Source organism: Rhipicephalus microplus, chromosome 10 (assembly GCF_043290135.1).
Source record: "Rhipicephalus microplus isolate Deutch F79 chromosome 10, USDA_Rmic, whole genome shotgun sequence".
Lineage (NCBI taxonomy): Eukaryota > Metazoa > Arthropoda > Arachnida > Ixodida > Ixodidae > Rhipicephalus > Rhipicephalus microplus.
Genome location: NC_134709.1, coordinates 90,010,276 through 90,029,102, shown reverse-complemented (window position 1 = coordinate 90,029,102; position 18,827 = coordinate 90,010,276). Strand labels below are relative to the sequence as shown.

Genomic DNA, 18,827 nt, shown 5'->3' with positions numbered 1-18,827 from the left:
GCACCAGTCAGCTTCTATTGGATGACCTGTTGGGTGCCAGTTCACTCTAACTGGGGGACCATACGTTTTCAACTGGTTAACCAGTTGGACACCAATTCACGTGAGCTGGTTAACCGGTTGGCTTTAACTGGATCATTATGTGTTTGACTGGCTGACCAATGGCGCACCAATCAGCTTCAATTGGATGACCTGTTGGCACCAGTTGGCATGAACTGGATCACCACATGTTTTCAACTGGTTAACCATTTGAACACCAATTGTCATTGACTGGTTGACCAATTGCACTCCAGTATCTTTAATTGGATGACCATATGTGTTCAACTGGCTAAACAGTTGAGCACCAGTTGGCTTTAACTGGATCACCATACGTGTTCAACTGGTTAACCAATTGGGCGCCAATCAGCTTCTATTGGATAACCAGTTGGCTTTAACTGGATAACCATTTGGACGCCAATTTACATTGACTGGTTGAATAGGTGGACACCAGTTATCTAGAATTGGTTGACCAATTGGACACCAGTTAGCTTTAACTGGTTGCAGTGAAAAGAAAGCTGGGCACCAATTAAGATTCGGTTACGTCCAGTTAAATATAATTGGAAAACCAATTGGCCACCGGCACTGTCCAAATGGTTCACCAATTGGACGTAAACTGGTCTACCAATTGGATATAATTGGTACGCTCCCAACTGGTGGCGAAATTCCAATTGGTCGAGAACCAATTCGTAGCAATTGGTATTTGTCCAATTGGACCCATTGATTTTTTTTGACTGGGATGACATGCATGTCCTGATTTCCATGTTAGGGTCTGAACTTGTGTTCGCCAAGCAGTCATGCCATACCATACCAGTTTTGCAATGTCATGTGAACGAAACCACAAGAGCAGCAACACTATAAAATGTAAATCATCACATACATTTTATAATTTTCATCTTATGACTAATCAATTATGCTCATCGTACAGTTATGTTATGCCATACTAATTTTGGTATCAATACCATTATCTAAAAGGCCAGGAGAGGTAAAAGTAGTAGGTGGCTAGATAGATAGATTAGATAGATAGATAGACAGACAGATGCGTTCGAAGTTGCTGAAGTGCACTAAGAAATACTTTGCATTTAAAACTGTAATTAAACTCAAAGTAGGTTAAACTTGCTTTTAAAAAGCACAAGCTGGCTACTAAAACTAAAAAAAAAAGCTCATTTATTTAAGTTCCATGGAAATAGTCACCTGGCTGCTTGCCATTGCATATCGTATTAGTTCCCAAAAACCATATCTCAAAATGACCACGATTGCCAAGCTCTCATGAAGGAAGAAATCATGTTAAAAAACAAATTTTTGCATAGATGACCTTTGCTCATATTTTGAAAATGTTTTTTTAAAATGTATTTTTCTCAGGATCCACTTATGGGCAGCTTCTCAAGTTTGGAAATCATGTTTATGGTACTCCCGATAGCCAATTGGGATCAAATTTTGCCCACACATTATTTAATATGTGAAGGGTCCAACTATTTTCTTTATAACTCTCTATCACTTGTAGAATTGTAGTTGGTATGGGCTGAAGATTAAAAACATTTCTACATTACGATTGTTTTTATCTATCAAAATGTCTTAGACCCTCTTTTTTCATAGTTATTTGCATTATACAGTTAATGTAGAGAAATATGAGCCATTAATGGCACAGAACCATAAAATCTTAGTGACAGCTAAAAATAATTTGTCCAAAAAGAGTTCTACTTTACACATCATCATGGCATCTAACGAAAACTGTGCAACTTACTATAAAACTAATTACACATTCCAAATTAGCATAAAAACATATATATACCATGAAAATGCTATATATGTGCTACAGGCTAAGGCAACTTGTTTTTTCGAATTGCATCTCCCCTTAACTTGCTCTTTCGACCTGGATATATGTTATGATTCATATATAGCTCAGTTGGCAGAGCATTGAATGCATTATACCTCGATTCTAGCTTTGGCCCTTTCCAGCAGATAGTCTATTTTCGTTCAATTTTATTCCTTTACTTTAAGTCATTATTACATGCACCGCAGTTAAAACCTATGCTACATCACTAAGAAAAGGTGCTTCTGGAAAAAATGTCATTTTTTATAGAAATTAGTCTTTTAGCATTCAGCTTGGTAAATTATGTTTCGTCATTAAACATTTTTTCAGCCCATGCCACTCTAGTGCCACATAAAGCAGTTGCTGAGGCTACAGTGTATAAGCGCTGAAGTTGATGCAAAGAGGAAAAGAGGCCAAGCACGAAGGCGCGCACTTCGTAAACTGCTATTACCATCTGCACGGGGAGGCGAGTTGAAAGATGATGCAGCACAAGAGGCACGAAATTGTTATGAAACAGCAATAGCCGTCAATCCAGCCATGCGTCTTTAATTCTCAACACGCAAGGAAGTCACCAATTATGTCCACGAAGTGTGACTTCTGGTGTAAGCAGAGGCAAGCCAGAACTCTTCAGGAGTCCACACCAGATTACACTTATTACTGCCGACTAATGAACGCCTTTTGTGGCTGCACACCCCACATAGTATAAGCACCTCACAAATCATTATAATCATCAATTATTAACTCTAAAGGCTTACTCCAGGCATTATGTAAGGCGTGAAAACATGAGAGACATGTCTCATGACACAAATGCAGTGTGGGAATAATAACAAGAGATGTAATTATAAAGCAGATAGCGTTGAAACAAAAACAAAAAGAAAATAAAATAGTGCAACAATTAGTACACGTTGTTGGACACAAACGCCAATGACCACCTTAAATAGAAGAAAAAGCTTTTGATGAAAAGCTCTAGGCTTACTGTCCGCAAGGAAAGATGCAAAATGCCATAGAAGCGCCTGATTTCTGTGCCTACAGACAAAGCTCCCAATTCCTCTTCATACTGTGAGTATACTGTTAATGTGCATTGATAGTGGTTGTACTCATTTGTCCTAACTGATGATAGGAGGTAAACTACGAGCACTAAATAGAGGGGAGGAATGGAGTTCTGAAATGCAACTCCTGAAGAGGGCAATCGCCCCTACCGCCTCTCTTCTGGATTCACCACTGCTGCTATGGAAAGAAGCTGTCTAGGGGGGGGGGGGGGGGGCAGTGCCAGTATTTTTTTTCCTGGGGGGGGGGGGGGGCATTAAGGAATATTGTGTTCCTTCGGGGGGATAGGAAGACACAGAACTTCTGTTGCGTTTCGACTATGCTTCCTCTTGACATACAAATATTGCTATCGCATAAACTGTCACACTGTACTTATAACAGAGTTGCTGTGTGCAATCGTGTGCCAAGATTCAGGATCGCTTCAATGAGCCCAGACGTACAAAAAAAATTCAGACAGCATGCCTTACGTTTAATATTCTAGAATTTCACTGAACATCAGATGACTTGAGCGTGTGTGCAGAATTGTTATTGATCTACGAAAGACAGCGGTCAATTTAGTTTGAAAACAAAAACAAAACATGCTGTCCCATAAAATGACCAGACCTTTGTTGTAGCACTGTCACTCAAGTAATAAATCGATTAAAGCTTTCTGATGAACTCTTGTAAAGTTTTTACATGTGCTCATACGTGGTAAACGCAATGTAGTGCAAAGCCCTGTCAGGCACTAATCTTTCCTGACTAGACTTACTGAGTGTCCCACATTTCACGGTGAACAGAATGAAAAAAAAAAATGATTATGCATATAAGTGTGAACGGTGGTACTTAACTCATCGCACAGATATGGGGGCTTTCTACAATCTTTCATTTTTTGTTTTATGTGGATGTGAAAAAAGTTGCTAAGTAGTTCAGTCACGCTACAGCAGTGCGTTATAGGCAGAACACAAGCTAAACGTGTACAAACATCACAGGGAAAGTGTGATTTAGTGCGAAAGCACGCAGTTAGCAACCCAGGGGATGCTTTGGCAGGCAGAATGTGCTTCATTTGCTGGTAGTGGTAATGTTGCATAGGCTTCATGCACCGATTCAGTAGAAAGGAGCTTAGATATTACCAGTAAACTGCGCTCAACGCGTTTTATTTGTCGACAATTGGCTCAAACCACACGCAACGAAGCGCTGCTGCGTGTATTTATATACGCGCCCCCGTCCGCCTATCCACACTTTCGTGTTGACTGTGCTGCTACCTGTAGCCCTATCTCGTCGCAAAAAGCGCACGTGATAAAGAGTTGTAGAATCTGCGGATTGGGTCACGCAAAAATTTCCACTTGGACGGTACAGAACAAATGCGGGACATGTGTAGACCTTTTCTCGGAAGCCTCCCTGCGCGCCGCCATAGCCCTTCTTGGGCTGCGCTAAATTAGCACGACTCCCCAAAAATGCACTGCTGAGGCTGTGACGTCAGCTATTTTGTGCGCAGCCCAACATGGCAGTTTTTCTCTTTCCTGTGAAAACATGTATGAATCTGTCCCACAGGGATGGCGTGGGCTCTGGACAGCGAATGAAAAGCCTGGACAGTCCCACAAAATACGGGACGGTTGCTAACTGGGCTCAGCGTCAAGATAGTCACAGTCACAAATGCGGACAAGCCAGAGCAGCCTGCCTTATTACATCACGCTATCATAACTGAATCGCCGAGCCTGGCGTGACACACGCGACATCAAAATTTCGGTCTAAATTGCATGGTGTCCGTGTGACTAATTGAGCAGAGGTCACACGCCTGGTTCATTAGGCTCCGGTTCAGCACAATGGGCAAGCCACTCGGCATCGCAGCGTGCAGTCGCAGGTTTGAGACCTACCAGTCACCGTTTCCCCTTTCAAACCGGTTGTACATATTGTTTTTAATGCAATAACGAAGCTAAGTCTAAAAAGAAGGGAAGGTAAAACTTGAAAATTCATTGAATATATTGCAAATTGATTACGTGGGTCAAAGCTGCGCGGGGGGAGCATAGAAATACTGCAGTGAACTATGTAGGTGCCAGTAGAGATTCTAAATAAAAATTGCGATTACGCAGGCTTGCAAGCGCAATGTGGCGTAATGGCGGCGCCGGCTTTCCACACCAAGTGTTCTCTACCGCCCTACTGCTTCTAGGCCACGTGACGCGACTTCACGGCCAACGGGAAATAGTGTGTAGTTTCTCTGCTGCCAACACTGGCTTTCTCGCTCAGAGAGTCACCCAACACTTTTGTATCTAAAAAATAAATATATAAAAAGAAATAAATTCGCCACAGCTGTCACAGTTGCGTTTTGCAACTTGCTATGAACTTCTTTAGCGAATGTTCAATTACACAGGTCTGTGTACTAACTCAGTATCAAGCATTCGAAGCAAGTCTGTCGAAAAAAAAAGGGGGGGGGGGGATGTGCCATTCGTAAGAAAACATCTTCTTGAAGCACCTTTGTATGTTGCGAGCGGCAGTGCCCAATGCCATACATTTGGTCATTTTTCCATTCTTCTAAACCTCTGAAGAGACAACCATGACCAAACAGTACATAATTTGTCTCAGACACTTGTTCCTAATTACTGACCCAGAAGATCATCACACGAAAGCGACACACATTCTGAAACATTGTGCTATTTTTTTATTTTCAACATGCTTTCATGCAATATAATACACACCGCACACTTTTATTACTCAGTCTAGACAAAAAAATACGAGTGAGCAATCATCAAACTGCAGCAATGTAATGGAAGCACAGTGCCACAGTACATTCACAAAACAAACATAAAAAACAAACATTCATAAAAAGAAGAGGCAAGCAGAACAACAAATGATGGGCAAGTAGTACATGCACATGAAATCGTATTGGAATGTGCCAAACTTCGATGATAGAAATGAAAACAATTGCGCAAAAAAAGAAAATGGCACATGTACATGGCTCAATTAAAATACTATAACTGGTAGTCAGCCGCAGTCACAGTGATGGTCATGTTTATGATGCCCTTTCACGGCGGCTTTTTTTGCCGGATGGCCAGAAAGGGGTGAACATTGGTAATGATGGTAGGTGACCAATGTTGAACGCACGAATGAACAGTTGGCAGCTTCAGTTACGCCGATGTGAACAGAAACCTCTGTTGCTGCACATGAATAGAAATTTCAACAAATATCAGAACCACAAAGGTTATTTCGCAATAAACGTGGGTTCACGAAACTGGTAGATTTTTTTCTTATTTATCATTTAACAAGAGTTCCGTGGCAATGACCTTGTTCCTTACATACTCAACTACAACATAATTGCGACAGACAGGATCACCATTAACCGTGAAAACCTAGCCTGCACAACACGCAACCCTGCCTGTAAAATTACAATTTTAGTGCCAGTGTTTGAACACACAAACCTGACAAACAGATAATGAAACTACTTAATTTGCATCCTGGTATAACAGCTAACATTCAGCACAGAAATAGTGCTGATCTTTACCGAGTGTTTGCGCAAGCAATTCCCGGATGTTTGCGCAGCATCCCGCGCAAGAGAAGAAACCGTCTTTCAGTAAACATCTTTTCTCAATGCTTCTCACAGTTTGGCTACAATCATACTTAATTTCTCCACGTAACTTTAAGCATGGGGTGTTTACTTACAGCAGAGGTTTTCTGAGAACAACCTAAACGAGTAATGTGGCAACAGTTCTTTAAAAGGCTCTGCATTTAACAATGATTCCATATGGTCTCATTCCTCTAGGACGTATACAAACCTTATCGTAAACTCTTCAACACACAAATACGACCGAAATGAAGAAATGTTTCAACGTCGCTTCACTGTTCCAAATGTAAGGGAGAATGAAACAGTATGGTTTACGTCGCTCTATGGTTTTGCAGCATTGTTTGGAGCTCTGCCCACAAATGCGATAGCAGATGAACAATGAGAACAAAACCTTTTCAGTCATCCACATTAAAAGAATTTCACGCAGTGACAGGAAGCCACTTCATCGCACACTTTAAGTAGGCAAGTTTAAAATTCCAAAGTTGCAACCATCAGAATGTGCCAATGAATTAGCATATTTGGCACAGGTTCTGAAAACGATGTCGTAGGACATGCATGACAGAGACGGCCGGATGAACACAGTGTAATGAATATAAATGGCATTCTTCGATGAGCTCGATTATTCAAACGACAACGGCTGAAAATATGCGACTGTCAGCCTACTTGCCGATTTAACTTTGGCACAACCAGCCCACGACATACCTGAAATACTAAATGTACATCTGCGGCAGCTTTTAGACGCAATGACACTTTTAAACTTTTGAACACACAAACACACACAAAAAAACACCGATTCGGATAGGTACTTCTCAATTTAGGATATTACTCGTTAGTAAAGGAACTTTTCAATGGTGTTTAGTTACACATTGCTAGTATGCTATCCATAAGTGTTTCAGTACATCCAGAATTTTCATTTTATAGACTTGTGCTGTACAGTACAGGCATGGGTGAGGTACGGCACAGCTAAGGTTCTGCTTCATTCAAACAGGAACTAATTCAAGCAAGGTACATATAGCTCGTAAATGAACACTTTGTTAATGTTTGAAGTTGGAACCATTTTCATCACAGAGGCAGCGCCAACGCTATTTTTGACATTCTTTTGCCACTTGATGTTCCCAATGTTTTGCAGCATCAAAATTTTGCACTCTTGAACGTAGCGTCAGATTCACCGAGGCATGGCTTGCAATGGACTGAATACCAAAAGCAATGCAGTGAAGTGCCTCACAGAATAGTTGCAAGCTAAATAAAAAATTGTTTGGAGAGTCGATAGGCTGCCAAGCAAACTTCCTTTCTGTGCTGAAAGGTTTAACATGCTCTGGACGTAAGCGTCGATCCTCCAAAGGCCAGTGAAGTTACTATTCCGTGCCATAATTGATGCATATGTACTCAAACTTAATGGATGCATCAGCTGATGCAGGGCTTATGGCCTCACTGATTTTGATTCGATAATAGAAGACAGGGGAAGACTGAAGCTAGCTGGAGAACTCGAGCCACCCTAGAGCTTGACGTGCAGATGAACCTACAAGGCCTTCACAAAAACCGTCCGCTTTGCAGAGCATTCAAAACTCTGCGCGAGGCGAGGGTTGAGGGCGTTCGACTAGATGGGGCGGGAAGCTGCACAGACCAATCGTCGGAGGAGGCGAGGGGACCAAGAGGCAGGCCACTGGAACGCAGCCCCCATGTATCGGATAACGACGCAGCCCGATGCGCGACGGAGGGCGAACTGCCGCAGAATGCGGGCAAAGAGCCTGCGAGCATTTCTAGACCTGGGTGGAATTAAAAAAAATTTTGAGACTCGACAGCCAAAGCAAAACAACCAATTCATAGAGTGCAATTTCTTTTTTTTTTGTTTTCGATAAATTGTGAAACTATACTCTGTGCTAAAAACTAATAAAAAACTGTCAGCTCTATTGACGGACATCGCTGTCCTTTGCACAGAGATGTCGCATAAAGTTTCCACGCGATAGCGCTTACTCATTCTCTTGTGCCAACAAGCACCCCTTGAGAGTTTCAGATAGTCTACCTTTCCAAGCGAAAAAACGTTAATGTCACATGGTTTAAAGTAAAAGACCTGAACATCTTGGAAAACTGTACAGATTATCAACAATGTTGCTCAGCCAAATGTAATGTTTTAGGTAGTAACAATGTACAGTACTGGCAGATTCATCAGACTTACTACACACACTGCAGGGCAAAAGCCTCTCCCATGTTCTGCCAATAACCTGGTTCTGCGCTTTCTGCTGCCACACTATACCTGCAAACTTATTCTCATAAATGGGCACTTGATGAAGTACAACTCGCTCTACAAGGCATGCCCCAGGACACCTGTAGTATGGCCGGCAGAAGAGTATAGTCTTTGGACGACCATTGCAGCGAAGCATGCAAATAGGCGGCCAATTTTTCCCCTTTAACATCGTGACTGAGTTAAGGCACTGCAATTCTAGAACCTGGTGCTTTGTTTATTACATGCTTATTTCCCACTTTTCAGGTAAACTGTTTCCATGCTCATTTACAACTGTGGGAGGAGAGGCTTCAACATTATCTCAGGGAGGTTAAGTGCAAATGATTGAAGTACCACAAACACTAGAAAACTACCACAATACCTATATAGCAAAGCCTCGGTCTTGGCTTCTACGAATTTTCGGGTGATCCGATTTTTTCATTGGTCCCAGCCAAAGCCGATTGGCCTGAAATGTAATGAAGTACGGTTGTTTCAAGCCGATTTTCACACCACGACGTTTGATACCATTGTAACACTACCGTGCAAGTACCAACAGGTGCTGCCCGCGCTGTGGCTGAAGAGTGGACAAGCACGGGCGTACGCAGGAACCTTAGCGTGGGCATGCACGCCGCCAATTAATTGAAATCACGGTCTAGAAAAATACTTTTCAAGCGCCGTGGTTAAAAAGAACCTTTAATGGCACGTTACAGCCTTTAAGATTATACGAGCGAACTTTGGAGGCCCTAATGTGCCTTCATATTCAGTTTACAGATGGCGTTGTCATTGAACCTCTTCTTTTTGATGCGTCGATGCATGCTGCTATCATACTTTATTTAAACTTAAACGTGCCTGCCACATCTGTGCAAGCCATGTCCTTGTGCATCAGGCATTCTTTGAAGGTGGATGACGACTGAAATAGGAAGCAGATTGTCTTGGCAGAAGAGCTAGGCTTCAAGACTTAAGTTGGGCATGTTGGTAAGACATAACTAATGATGTAGTGCATAAAATATGTCCTGCATCTGACATATTTCAAACACTATGTCATTAGTTAGGCCTCACGACATCATGCACAATTATCTGGTACGTCCACACCTGAGAACTGTCCGATTGTGCGGGCACGGCTGTAGATTGGCCGCAAAACGTCAACAACACCGCGATAAGAAAATAACAACAAAGTAGGCCAATCTCAGGCCTTCATCTGTCACATGCAAAGTGCTACTGATGTCACTTTCGCTGCAGTATTCTGGTATCGCGAGAAAAAGCATACAAAGATTAGGAAGGGACTAGCAGTTGTCATGGTCACAGCACACCTAGTGTATTGATGAAATTTTTTTAGTTTATCCAGTAATGATTGATTTATATGTAAGCTATAACGTCCCAAAGCCACCATATGATTATGAGAGAGGCTGTAGTGAAGAGCTCCGGAAATTTCGATGCGCACCCAAATCTGATTACATGGGCCTACAACTTTGTCCGGTATTCCTTTGAAGCAAAGGCATAGCGTAATGAAGGAAAACATGTGCCACAGTTGCCACCAAGTCAAGTGACACCATCTATGGTAAATAAAGAACTAATTAAATGAACACGTAATCTATATCCTCAGTGGTCCCCAAGTTACTAATAGCTAAGCCTGCAGTGTTGATTATTTGAAAATGCCTCTTAAAAATGGTGCTGAAACGACACAAATACTGTCGCTTCAGGACATGAATTTAAAGTAAATGAAAGCTCCTCTTTGGAGCTAGCGAGCCACAGTGCGCATGACGGCTATTTGACAGATTTGAAGCGGACAGCATCTGCTTTCAGTGAAGTGGCCATTTTTTCCTGTGTCTACGCATACGCAATTCACCATTAGTATTCAGATGCATGCAAAACATTTGACGTATAGAGGCGTTCCCAACAAACTAAAAACTTTTGATTACACATGCATGCACAGGCCATATATTCATGAGTGCAAGGATGATCGTTGACATCTAAAAACTTCACTAACAATCAATCAAAACTGTTCGCCCCGTTGATACGTCCCTGAGAAAGAATAAATGAAAACATACGCCAGCCCTCTTTTGTCGCATGCTATTTAATATTTTTTGGTGATACGAATTACGGATGACACCAATATTTCTGGCAACCCCGCAAGATTCATACAGTTGAACCCCTTTATAAAAGGCACTGATATAAGAGTCAAATGGGTGTAAGAGACACCAGCGTACCCACAGTAAAATACGGGTTGATAAGGAAATGCATACGAGATACCCTGCTTATAAGAGACATCTCGTATAAAAGACGAATTGCTACCCAGAGTATGATTCTTATAAAGGGGTTCAACTGTATCATCGAGGTTTCACCGTACAACAGGAGGCCATTCTTGAGAGAGATCTATTGGACTGCTGTGGCAGTGAGGCACAAATTATAGCGTTGCCACTGTCCGACACCTAGGGGGTTAACAGTGAAGCCAAGGAGCTATGGGTTGTGGCTGAAAACAGTTTGAAACCACATTCTAACCACTAGAATGGCACCATATTGTAACTATTATTGTCACTGAAGGTCTCGCCAAGGCGTGAAATGCCCAAACGGCAAGTGTGAACAGTGCTACGGCGATAAAAAACAAAAAAGGCTTGAAGTCTCGCCTCACTAGATGCCAGTGTATGCCTGCAACTAATAGGCAACAGAAATGCCATGAAAGCGTTCTAAACGCTCTTTTATGAGGGAGTTGCACTTGCTTCCGTCAGCCACATTGCAAGTGGCATGCGGATGTGGAAACCAGTGTGCATAGTTCAAGTGCCAGCTCACAGAACTCGCAGAAGCCTTGTTACCAAAGATGCTTTGCCTCTCTTGCAGCATTCACTAGATTTGATGATTGATATGTGGGGTTTAACGTCCCAAAACCACCATACGATTATGAGAGACGCCGTAGCGGGAAGCTCCAGAAATTTCGACCACCTAGGGTTCTTTAAAGTGCTCCCAAATCTGAGCACACGGGCCTACAGCATTTTTGCCTCCATCGAAAATGCAGCCGCCGCAGCCGGGATTCGATCCCGCGACCTGCAGGTCAGCAGCAAAGGCATTCACCAGCCAGACGGTAAGCAATGGTCAGGCTCAGTTCTTAGAAGCATGCAGACAGAAACATCATAAAACTGTTCAAAGCACACTTTTGCAAAAGCTGTTTGAAGCAGTAGCACTTGCTTCTGTTGACGCTGTCACAAGTGCTGCACAAATGCTGAAACCGGTGACCATTCAAACAGTGACACAAACTTGGTAAACAATAGATGAGCTCACGCCGAAAACATGACTAAAAAGAAAGCGCCCGTCTTGTCTATGCATTCCTTTGCGTTTATACTTTGGTCGCTGTTTTGGCACAAACTTAATGATTACAGATTCCAGACGTGAACCAACTAGCCCCACAAAGAGCAAAACTCATGAAAGTTGCATGGGTCTTGTTACTGCCAGTGTTACAAAGTCTGCCACCAGTCAACCAGTGCCCTGAATGTGAGCAACGGTCAGTCGCGGACTTTGAGGCCCCATATGCTGGTTCTGCGGATGCCAGTTGTTGGGCGTGCGACGGTCGAGAAGAGTTGCTTGTTGATGTCGAGGTTCGGCAGCTTCCTGCGTACTACGTGCAGGTGGGTGTCATTCAGCACGCCAAACAGTTCGAGCTGCTGTAGTGATGGCATGTTCGACAGCAAGCTGCGGGTAATGGACAGAAAAAAATGAGGCCGAGCTTTAGTCGTAACAGTGTTGCATGGCCACAACCTTGCACACACTGAAAATCATGGTACAACCAAAAGGTGGAACAGGGAAAGCAGGTAATGAGGGAAATCTGGTGGATGAGAGAGCAGGCATTACTCCTCTGAACATTTGCTTTCAAAGCAAGGCGTCAAGAAAATCCTGCCATATCGATTGTCGGGCACAACTTAAGAAGTCCAAAAAGGCATCGCCCAGACAACAGTGGCATCGCAGCTATAAAAACATTCCCGATCATGCACTTGGCAATGTTCTTCGTAGGCAAGCTCACCGGCTGTCAGACACACGGTGTCAGTCTGGAACGTGAGCCTATTGGTGCAGCATTGTGTGGCCAAGCCTATCAAGAGAAACTGCTGCAGACTTCTAAAGCTGTACCCGACCATGGTTACACTTGCAGAAAATTTTTGTGCTGCCTCGCAACATGGGTGTGTCACGCACACAGTATAACTTAGAATGATTACATATAAGTACACAATCAAACGTCGGTATAACTAAGTCGCACTTGCAAAGATAGCTGTTAAACTAGGAGATTTTGTAAAACAGTTGACCCGGATATCACCTTTGCATTGACGTAACGATTCACTCTCAGTATAATGAAGAACAAGGTGTGAACTGCAAGTTACCGCACTTCATTTCGCTTGAATATACTCTGTAAACTTGTCTCGCACGCCGTCAAATTCCAGCCATCCTGAATATCACTGAAGCTTTTCAAAAGGCGAATTCAGCTTCTTCGGCCACAATAGCGTTGAGTGAAACAAAACAGCGATGCAAGGACTCGTACTGCGGCAAAAGGTAGGTTAGCGGCGGCAGCGAAGGCGTTGGCATATTCATAACCGCACCGTTACACTTCCGCAACACCGGGAACGGCAGCCACGATCTCGGCTTGTGGCTGCCCAATACTTGCCAGACACTCACTTTTCTTGGTCAGCACAGGCTGGAAGCCCGGCCTACCAGCCTGTGAGTTGCCAGAATGCATTCATTCATCCTCCTCTGACAGTAGGGCTGTCAGAGGAGGATGAATGAATGCATTCTGGCAACTCACAAGCTGGTTGGCGGGGCTTCCAGCCTGTGCTGACCAAGCCCTAATGCTATGCTGTAGCAGTGAGCAGGCAACATGCATTTCCGGTCGTCTGCCCGTAAACTGTTAGAGCAGAAGTTTTGAGCACATCTTGGGAGCCTGCTTAGGTTTGCAGTTTGTGTACCTTTTCAAGAGTCATGTGTGGTCGAGGTACAAGGTCACCATTTTTAGCAAACAGAGGAACTTGAATTTACGAGAGGGGGGGCACTCAAGTTTGTCAGCTCACTTCATAATAGCGCAGCAAAGAACAAGGAAACAGAGGGAAGACACAAGTGATGGCGCAAGGCACTTTGTAATGTGACGCACACATCGACTTCCCTGAGTGTCCTCACTCTTTGCCGCATTATTACCAATTGAAAATGACCGACCAACATGTCTACATCACTACCCTTTGCCAGTTCGTAAGGAATGGTTGCCTGGTGCCTCATGACTGCAATGCAGCTTTTCTGACTAAAGGTAACATTATTATGATGACCTACTGGTCATAACTTGAAACAGTGGTGCAAAAAATCACACAGATACAATTAGTGCACTTCTTTTGCCCCCATTCCCCTGCTTTTCTTTTCGTGCAGTGCCGTGCACACACACAAACGCCACCACGTGCAATAAACACAGAGTTGTTAGTGTCCCGTCTTGCTTTGTTGTCTGCGTAATTTTTTTCGCTACTATTCACCACAGTTATGCACCGACAACTTGTCCACCAGGCTGTCCTTTAAAACTACTACAGTCAACGTCCAAAAAATCAAACAGTCAAATCAGAACAGACACGTCCAAAACAGCCTTAACGCCTCCCAGCGTACACTGATCGGGCACTTTGGCACACGTCCAGGCTCCGAAAAAGACATTTGCTACCTGCCGCAAATCACGTGCCAACTGCCCATTACAAATTTTTCCAAAGCGCTGCCAATACCACCAAAGACGGCAAAAATGATCGCTCTCTCAAATGGAGCATTTGGAAACGGTGATGCAGCAAACAAAGACTAAGGTTGAACAGCTGACGATTTGTCCTGCTATCCCTGTTGCTTAAGCACGAATAAAATGGAGCATTAGGAAACGGTGATGAAGCACACAAAGACTGTGGCCGAACAGCTGACGACTTGTCCTGCTATCCCTGTTGCTTGTGCAAGAATAAAACGGAGCATTTGGAAATGGTGATGAAGCACACAAAGGCTGTGGCCGAACAGCTGACGACTTGTCCTGCTATCCTTGTTGCCTGTGCACGAACAAACGATACATGAAAATTTCTGCTGCCATGAAGAATTTTTTCCTGCGTGAGCTGATCGTTCCTTGTGTGCAGCACATCACCTGCAGGATGATGTACACCATCACTGCCAAGGTACTTTCAGTGCCACGCACACACGCGTTTGCCGTGATAAGAGTTCATTATGCCAGCTGCATTCGTGACCGACGTGGGCGTGGCGATGGCGAGCTGCTTTCATTTTCAAAGGCAACACGTCTGTGCAGCGCACTTAGAACGCTCACACTGTGCAAGGCCAAATGCATGCCGAGCAGTTAGCTGCAGACTTACCATAAAGGGCTGTCAGTGATCGAGTCATACTCTCGAGATTGCAGGCTACTATCACACATCCGTGCATTTCTACCAATCATTAAAGGCATTCGTCGAACCTAGGTCAACTACGGGTCAGCAGGCCTCACTGAAGTGGTCTATGTTTGGTCAACGACAGAGTTTGATTGGTTGATTAAGGGGACATGAGCTGCAGAGCTGTAGGGAACGTGGGCTGGGAAAATAGAAATTGTGCTTTGATAGCTGTGAAATGAACCCAGAATATGAAACAAGTCTAGGTATGTTATTGAATGGACAGTCAGGATCTCAATTACACACAGAAGAGAATTTTCGGCCGATGTTTCACAGCCCCTTAAAGAAGACCAGCTCGTGTGACAATGCAACACCTTCTTTGAGCGCAGACTACACGGAGTGAACGATGGAGCGGTCCATAGGGCATTCGATCATGCATTTGTCGGGCTGCCCCAAGATTTGCCATGGGTTTTCGAAAGCTTGACTGCAATGATGGCCAAGAGTCATTTCTAGCCAGACAGGAATTGTCAGGCTTCCACCAAGTTGCCCGAACACCAAAAGTAATGCCAGGGTTGTGTTGTAGCCGATAACGAAGCAGAAGGTGTGCAGTAAAGCGTAGCATAGGACACATTGCAAATTGACAGATTGCTTCACACAGCCAGTTGTTACTAACATCCCTTGAAAAATTGTCAAGCGTAACATCATGGAACCTTTTCCCCATATGCGACAGAAAAACCACTACTTAATCTTGCGTAGCGGAGCAGGGATTTGGCTAAGAAAGAGCACTAGAGAAAACCTAACCAAATCCGTGCTTCTCTAAGCAAGACGTTGAACCAACTGGCCCAACAGCTGACCACATTGGCGCACCACTTATTGGTGGTTACCATCGAGCTACACGCGTTGACTTCTGTAGGATTTGCAATTGTCTTCTGCAGTACAGTTTTCCACCATAACTCATAACCGATAATGTAACTTCCTTCATGAGTTGCACATCAGTGAACAAATACATCACTGTACCACTCACAGGCTAATAGCACAGCTAAATGCATCCATCGAAACATGGAGTGATCATATTTGCCAAATATTACAACACTGCGTGCCAGGCAGACCCTCCATTTCAAAAAACAATCGCGTGCCTGTTTCCCTCACCTGACCAATCCTCCTCGTATACGCAGCCTGACGAAAACTTGCCCATGGGCAACATTATGCACCACTGAGCTCGCCGATTGGTTCTGTGCCCTACAAAATGGCACCTTGGCCCTGCAGCAATGCAGTTTCAGCCACGCAGCCTGCATTTTCATTTTCCTGTGCTGCTCTTCGCCGTTTCTTTAGAGCCCGAGACTCCAGGAGAAGCGGTATTGCCAGAACGAAAGCCTCCAAGATAAGAGAACAGTCTCATTACCATACTGCGAGAGGGAAAGTGCTGCTTGCTTTGTTTTTTCTGCCCGTGCCGCAATGACACTGGCTCACGAGGGGGAACCGTTCAGTCATTGGTTACGCGCTGATGACATATCATGAACGTCCTGTAGCATTGCTAATGTCGGCGGAGTCATGATGACGGGCTACGCTCTCACGGAGAAGGGTCACACAAAAATTTGAAACCAAATGAAACGGTTGTTCTGATCCCTGTAACTTCCTTTCATAGATACATATTTGCAAAATTCTTGCGGCAGCATGTGCACCTACTGAAAAGCGCGCATATTTCTCTGCAATAAAATTTTTGCACCTCAGGGTTGTCTACAGGCCCTTTAACGACCAGCGTTTATCCTGCCCGCAAGATAACTGCTGGTCATGAATGCCGGCACAATTCACGCTTCCATGTGGGGGCGCGCCCCCCACATGAAAGCATGTAGAACAAACCCCGTTACAGAGCGAACTCTGTCATACCGAGGCTTGACTGTATTAATATCATGACACCATGTGTGTCCAAAATTGAAACAAATTTGTACAAACACTTGGAGAGAAGCTTCAAAATGAGTCAAGAAAAGCTAGTGGACAAGTGCCACTCACAGGAAGGTGGCGGGCATAATGCCGTAGCAGCGGCTGAGGCACAAGTGTTGCAGCTCTGGGAGGCCGTCTGCGATGGCACGCAAAGCTTCAGAGGTTACCTCCGATGCGTCGCTGATATCCAGTTCCACGAGACGCGGGCATCGTTCCACGAGCGCAGTCACATCTGAAAGCGCAGGTGAAATTATGCAGTTGAGACACATATTTTTTTTCTCCGAAAACGAAAAACAGTGCACTTGTCAGTGCTCACATTATATCTCGTTAACACCTTAAACCTTAAAGAAAAAAGTGAGGAGGGGGGGAAGAGATTATTTTGGACAGGTTGTTAGCAGCTACTGTGAACAATGAAGACTTAAAAAAAAAAAAAAGGTAGACACAAAGCATGTGCTGGAACCATTATTTCAATTGAAAAGCGAAGGTTCTCGCCAACTACCCTAATGGCTGGGCCCAATCATTTTCATTTATTTATCCCAGCCCACAGCACCCTTGGGGAAAACATAAGAGAAGGGAACAAAAAAAAAAAAAAAGGATCAAGCAATAATGCAGAAGACAATACAAGGGGTGCAAGTGAAAAAATTACACCGTCTCCCACCAAAGAGAACCACAAGTAGCATGCAAAGTAGCGCATGGGGTCGACTTAATGTTCCGTTCATCACTGGCACCTCGCCCGATGTCAGCATGTCCTTGTGAGTGGGGCACACCTTGAGTTCACTGCAGCTTCTGTTGCTGTTACTTGTTCCAAACACTTCTTGAAGCACACCATGCGGATTTATCGCCACGCCATGCGGGGGCACATGGCTTCATCGCGCGTCTGCAGAATCTCGTTCTCGGACGTCATCACGCGATTGCTGAGACAGTGCAAGGGGGAAAGGCCACAGCTTCTCACACAGCTACTTGCACGCTTGGACCAGCTGTTGCGCATGCGCAGTAAGGGTACATGCATATCCAACTAGCCCAACCTTCAATTCTGTGGCCAAACACACTAGATTGAGCTCGACCATAAGCTCCTGTGCATCTAAAATGATTTCATGGAACACTTTCAAACTCAAAAACTTAAGCAAAGCTCTACTCACAATCAGGATGTCTTAAATGCCCTGTGAAAAGAGACTGAGTGCATACAATTCTGCTCATTACTATCACTATTTCAAAAACGGTCTGAGTTCTTTTATTACTACAAGTCTTCTACACTCACATTAACGCACGCGTTAACTGTCGCAGAAACGTGTACGCCAGGTGGCATCATTAAACCTTGTGCTCGGTCACCGAGAGCGAGGTTGGCCACTCCAATGAAAAGACAGAACACTCACGGTCATTGGTCATTTCAGTGCGACAGCCAGCCAAGTTGAGTTCCTGCAGGCTCGGTGTCACGGTCAGCACGATTGAGTCGATGGAGGCAGTGGACAACCTAGACCACGCAAGGTTCCAGGAGGTTAGTCTGAAAGGAAAGACGACTAGGCTCAAGCGGCAGGATGGTCAACACCCCTTTCGAAATTCAGCGAGTCGAACATCAGCCCTCAGTTAACCGGGAGATAAAATAATGCGCGAGAAAGACAACTGCTTCGGCCAGCAGCAATGATGCAACTTCTCCTACAAAACCCTTCTGTAAGCAAATAAGGCCCCTCCAGGGAGAAGTGCGCTTTTCAGAGAGTCTGTTCCTGTTGAAAATGGCCTGATGCTTGCCAGGATAGCACAAGTGCCAATAATCGCGACCGCGCCCTTCAAATAAAAATTCACTGTTGCTACTCGAGCGACAGTACACTCTCAGTAAACTGAAATCTGTTAAACGAAACTGCTGCCTAAATAGAACAAATGCCTCCA

General features: G+C 44.2%; 1 protein-coding gene across 1 annotated transcript in view; it reads right to left on the bottom strand.

Moving 5' to 3' along the window:
- Nucleotides 1-5,505: 5,505 nt before the first annotated feature.
- Skp2 (S-phase kinase-associated protein 2) overlaps nucleotides 5,506-18,827 on the bottom strand; it is a 32,555-nt gene continuing 19,233 nt past the window's right edge. Inside the window, exons 9-11 of the mRNA XM_037432641.2 lie at nucleotides 18,317-18,444; nucleotides 17,013-17,175; nucleotides 5,506-12,330 (exon numbers count right to left, since the gene is read on the bottom strand). Of these exons, the coding sequence (XP_037288538.1) occupies nucleotides 12,144-12,330; nucleotides 17,013-17,175; nucleotides 18,317-18,444 (478 nt within the window). The 3' untranslated portion in view covers nucleotides 5,506-12,143. The remainder of the gene's footprint in view (nucleotides 12,331-17,012; nucleotides 17,176-18,316; nucleotides 18,445-18,827) is intronic.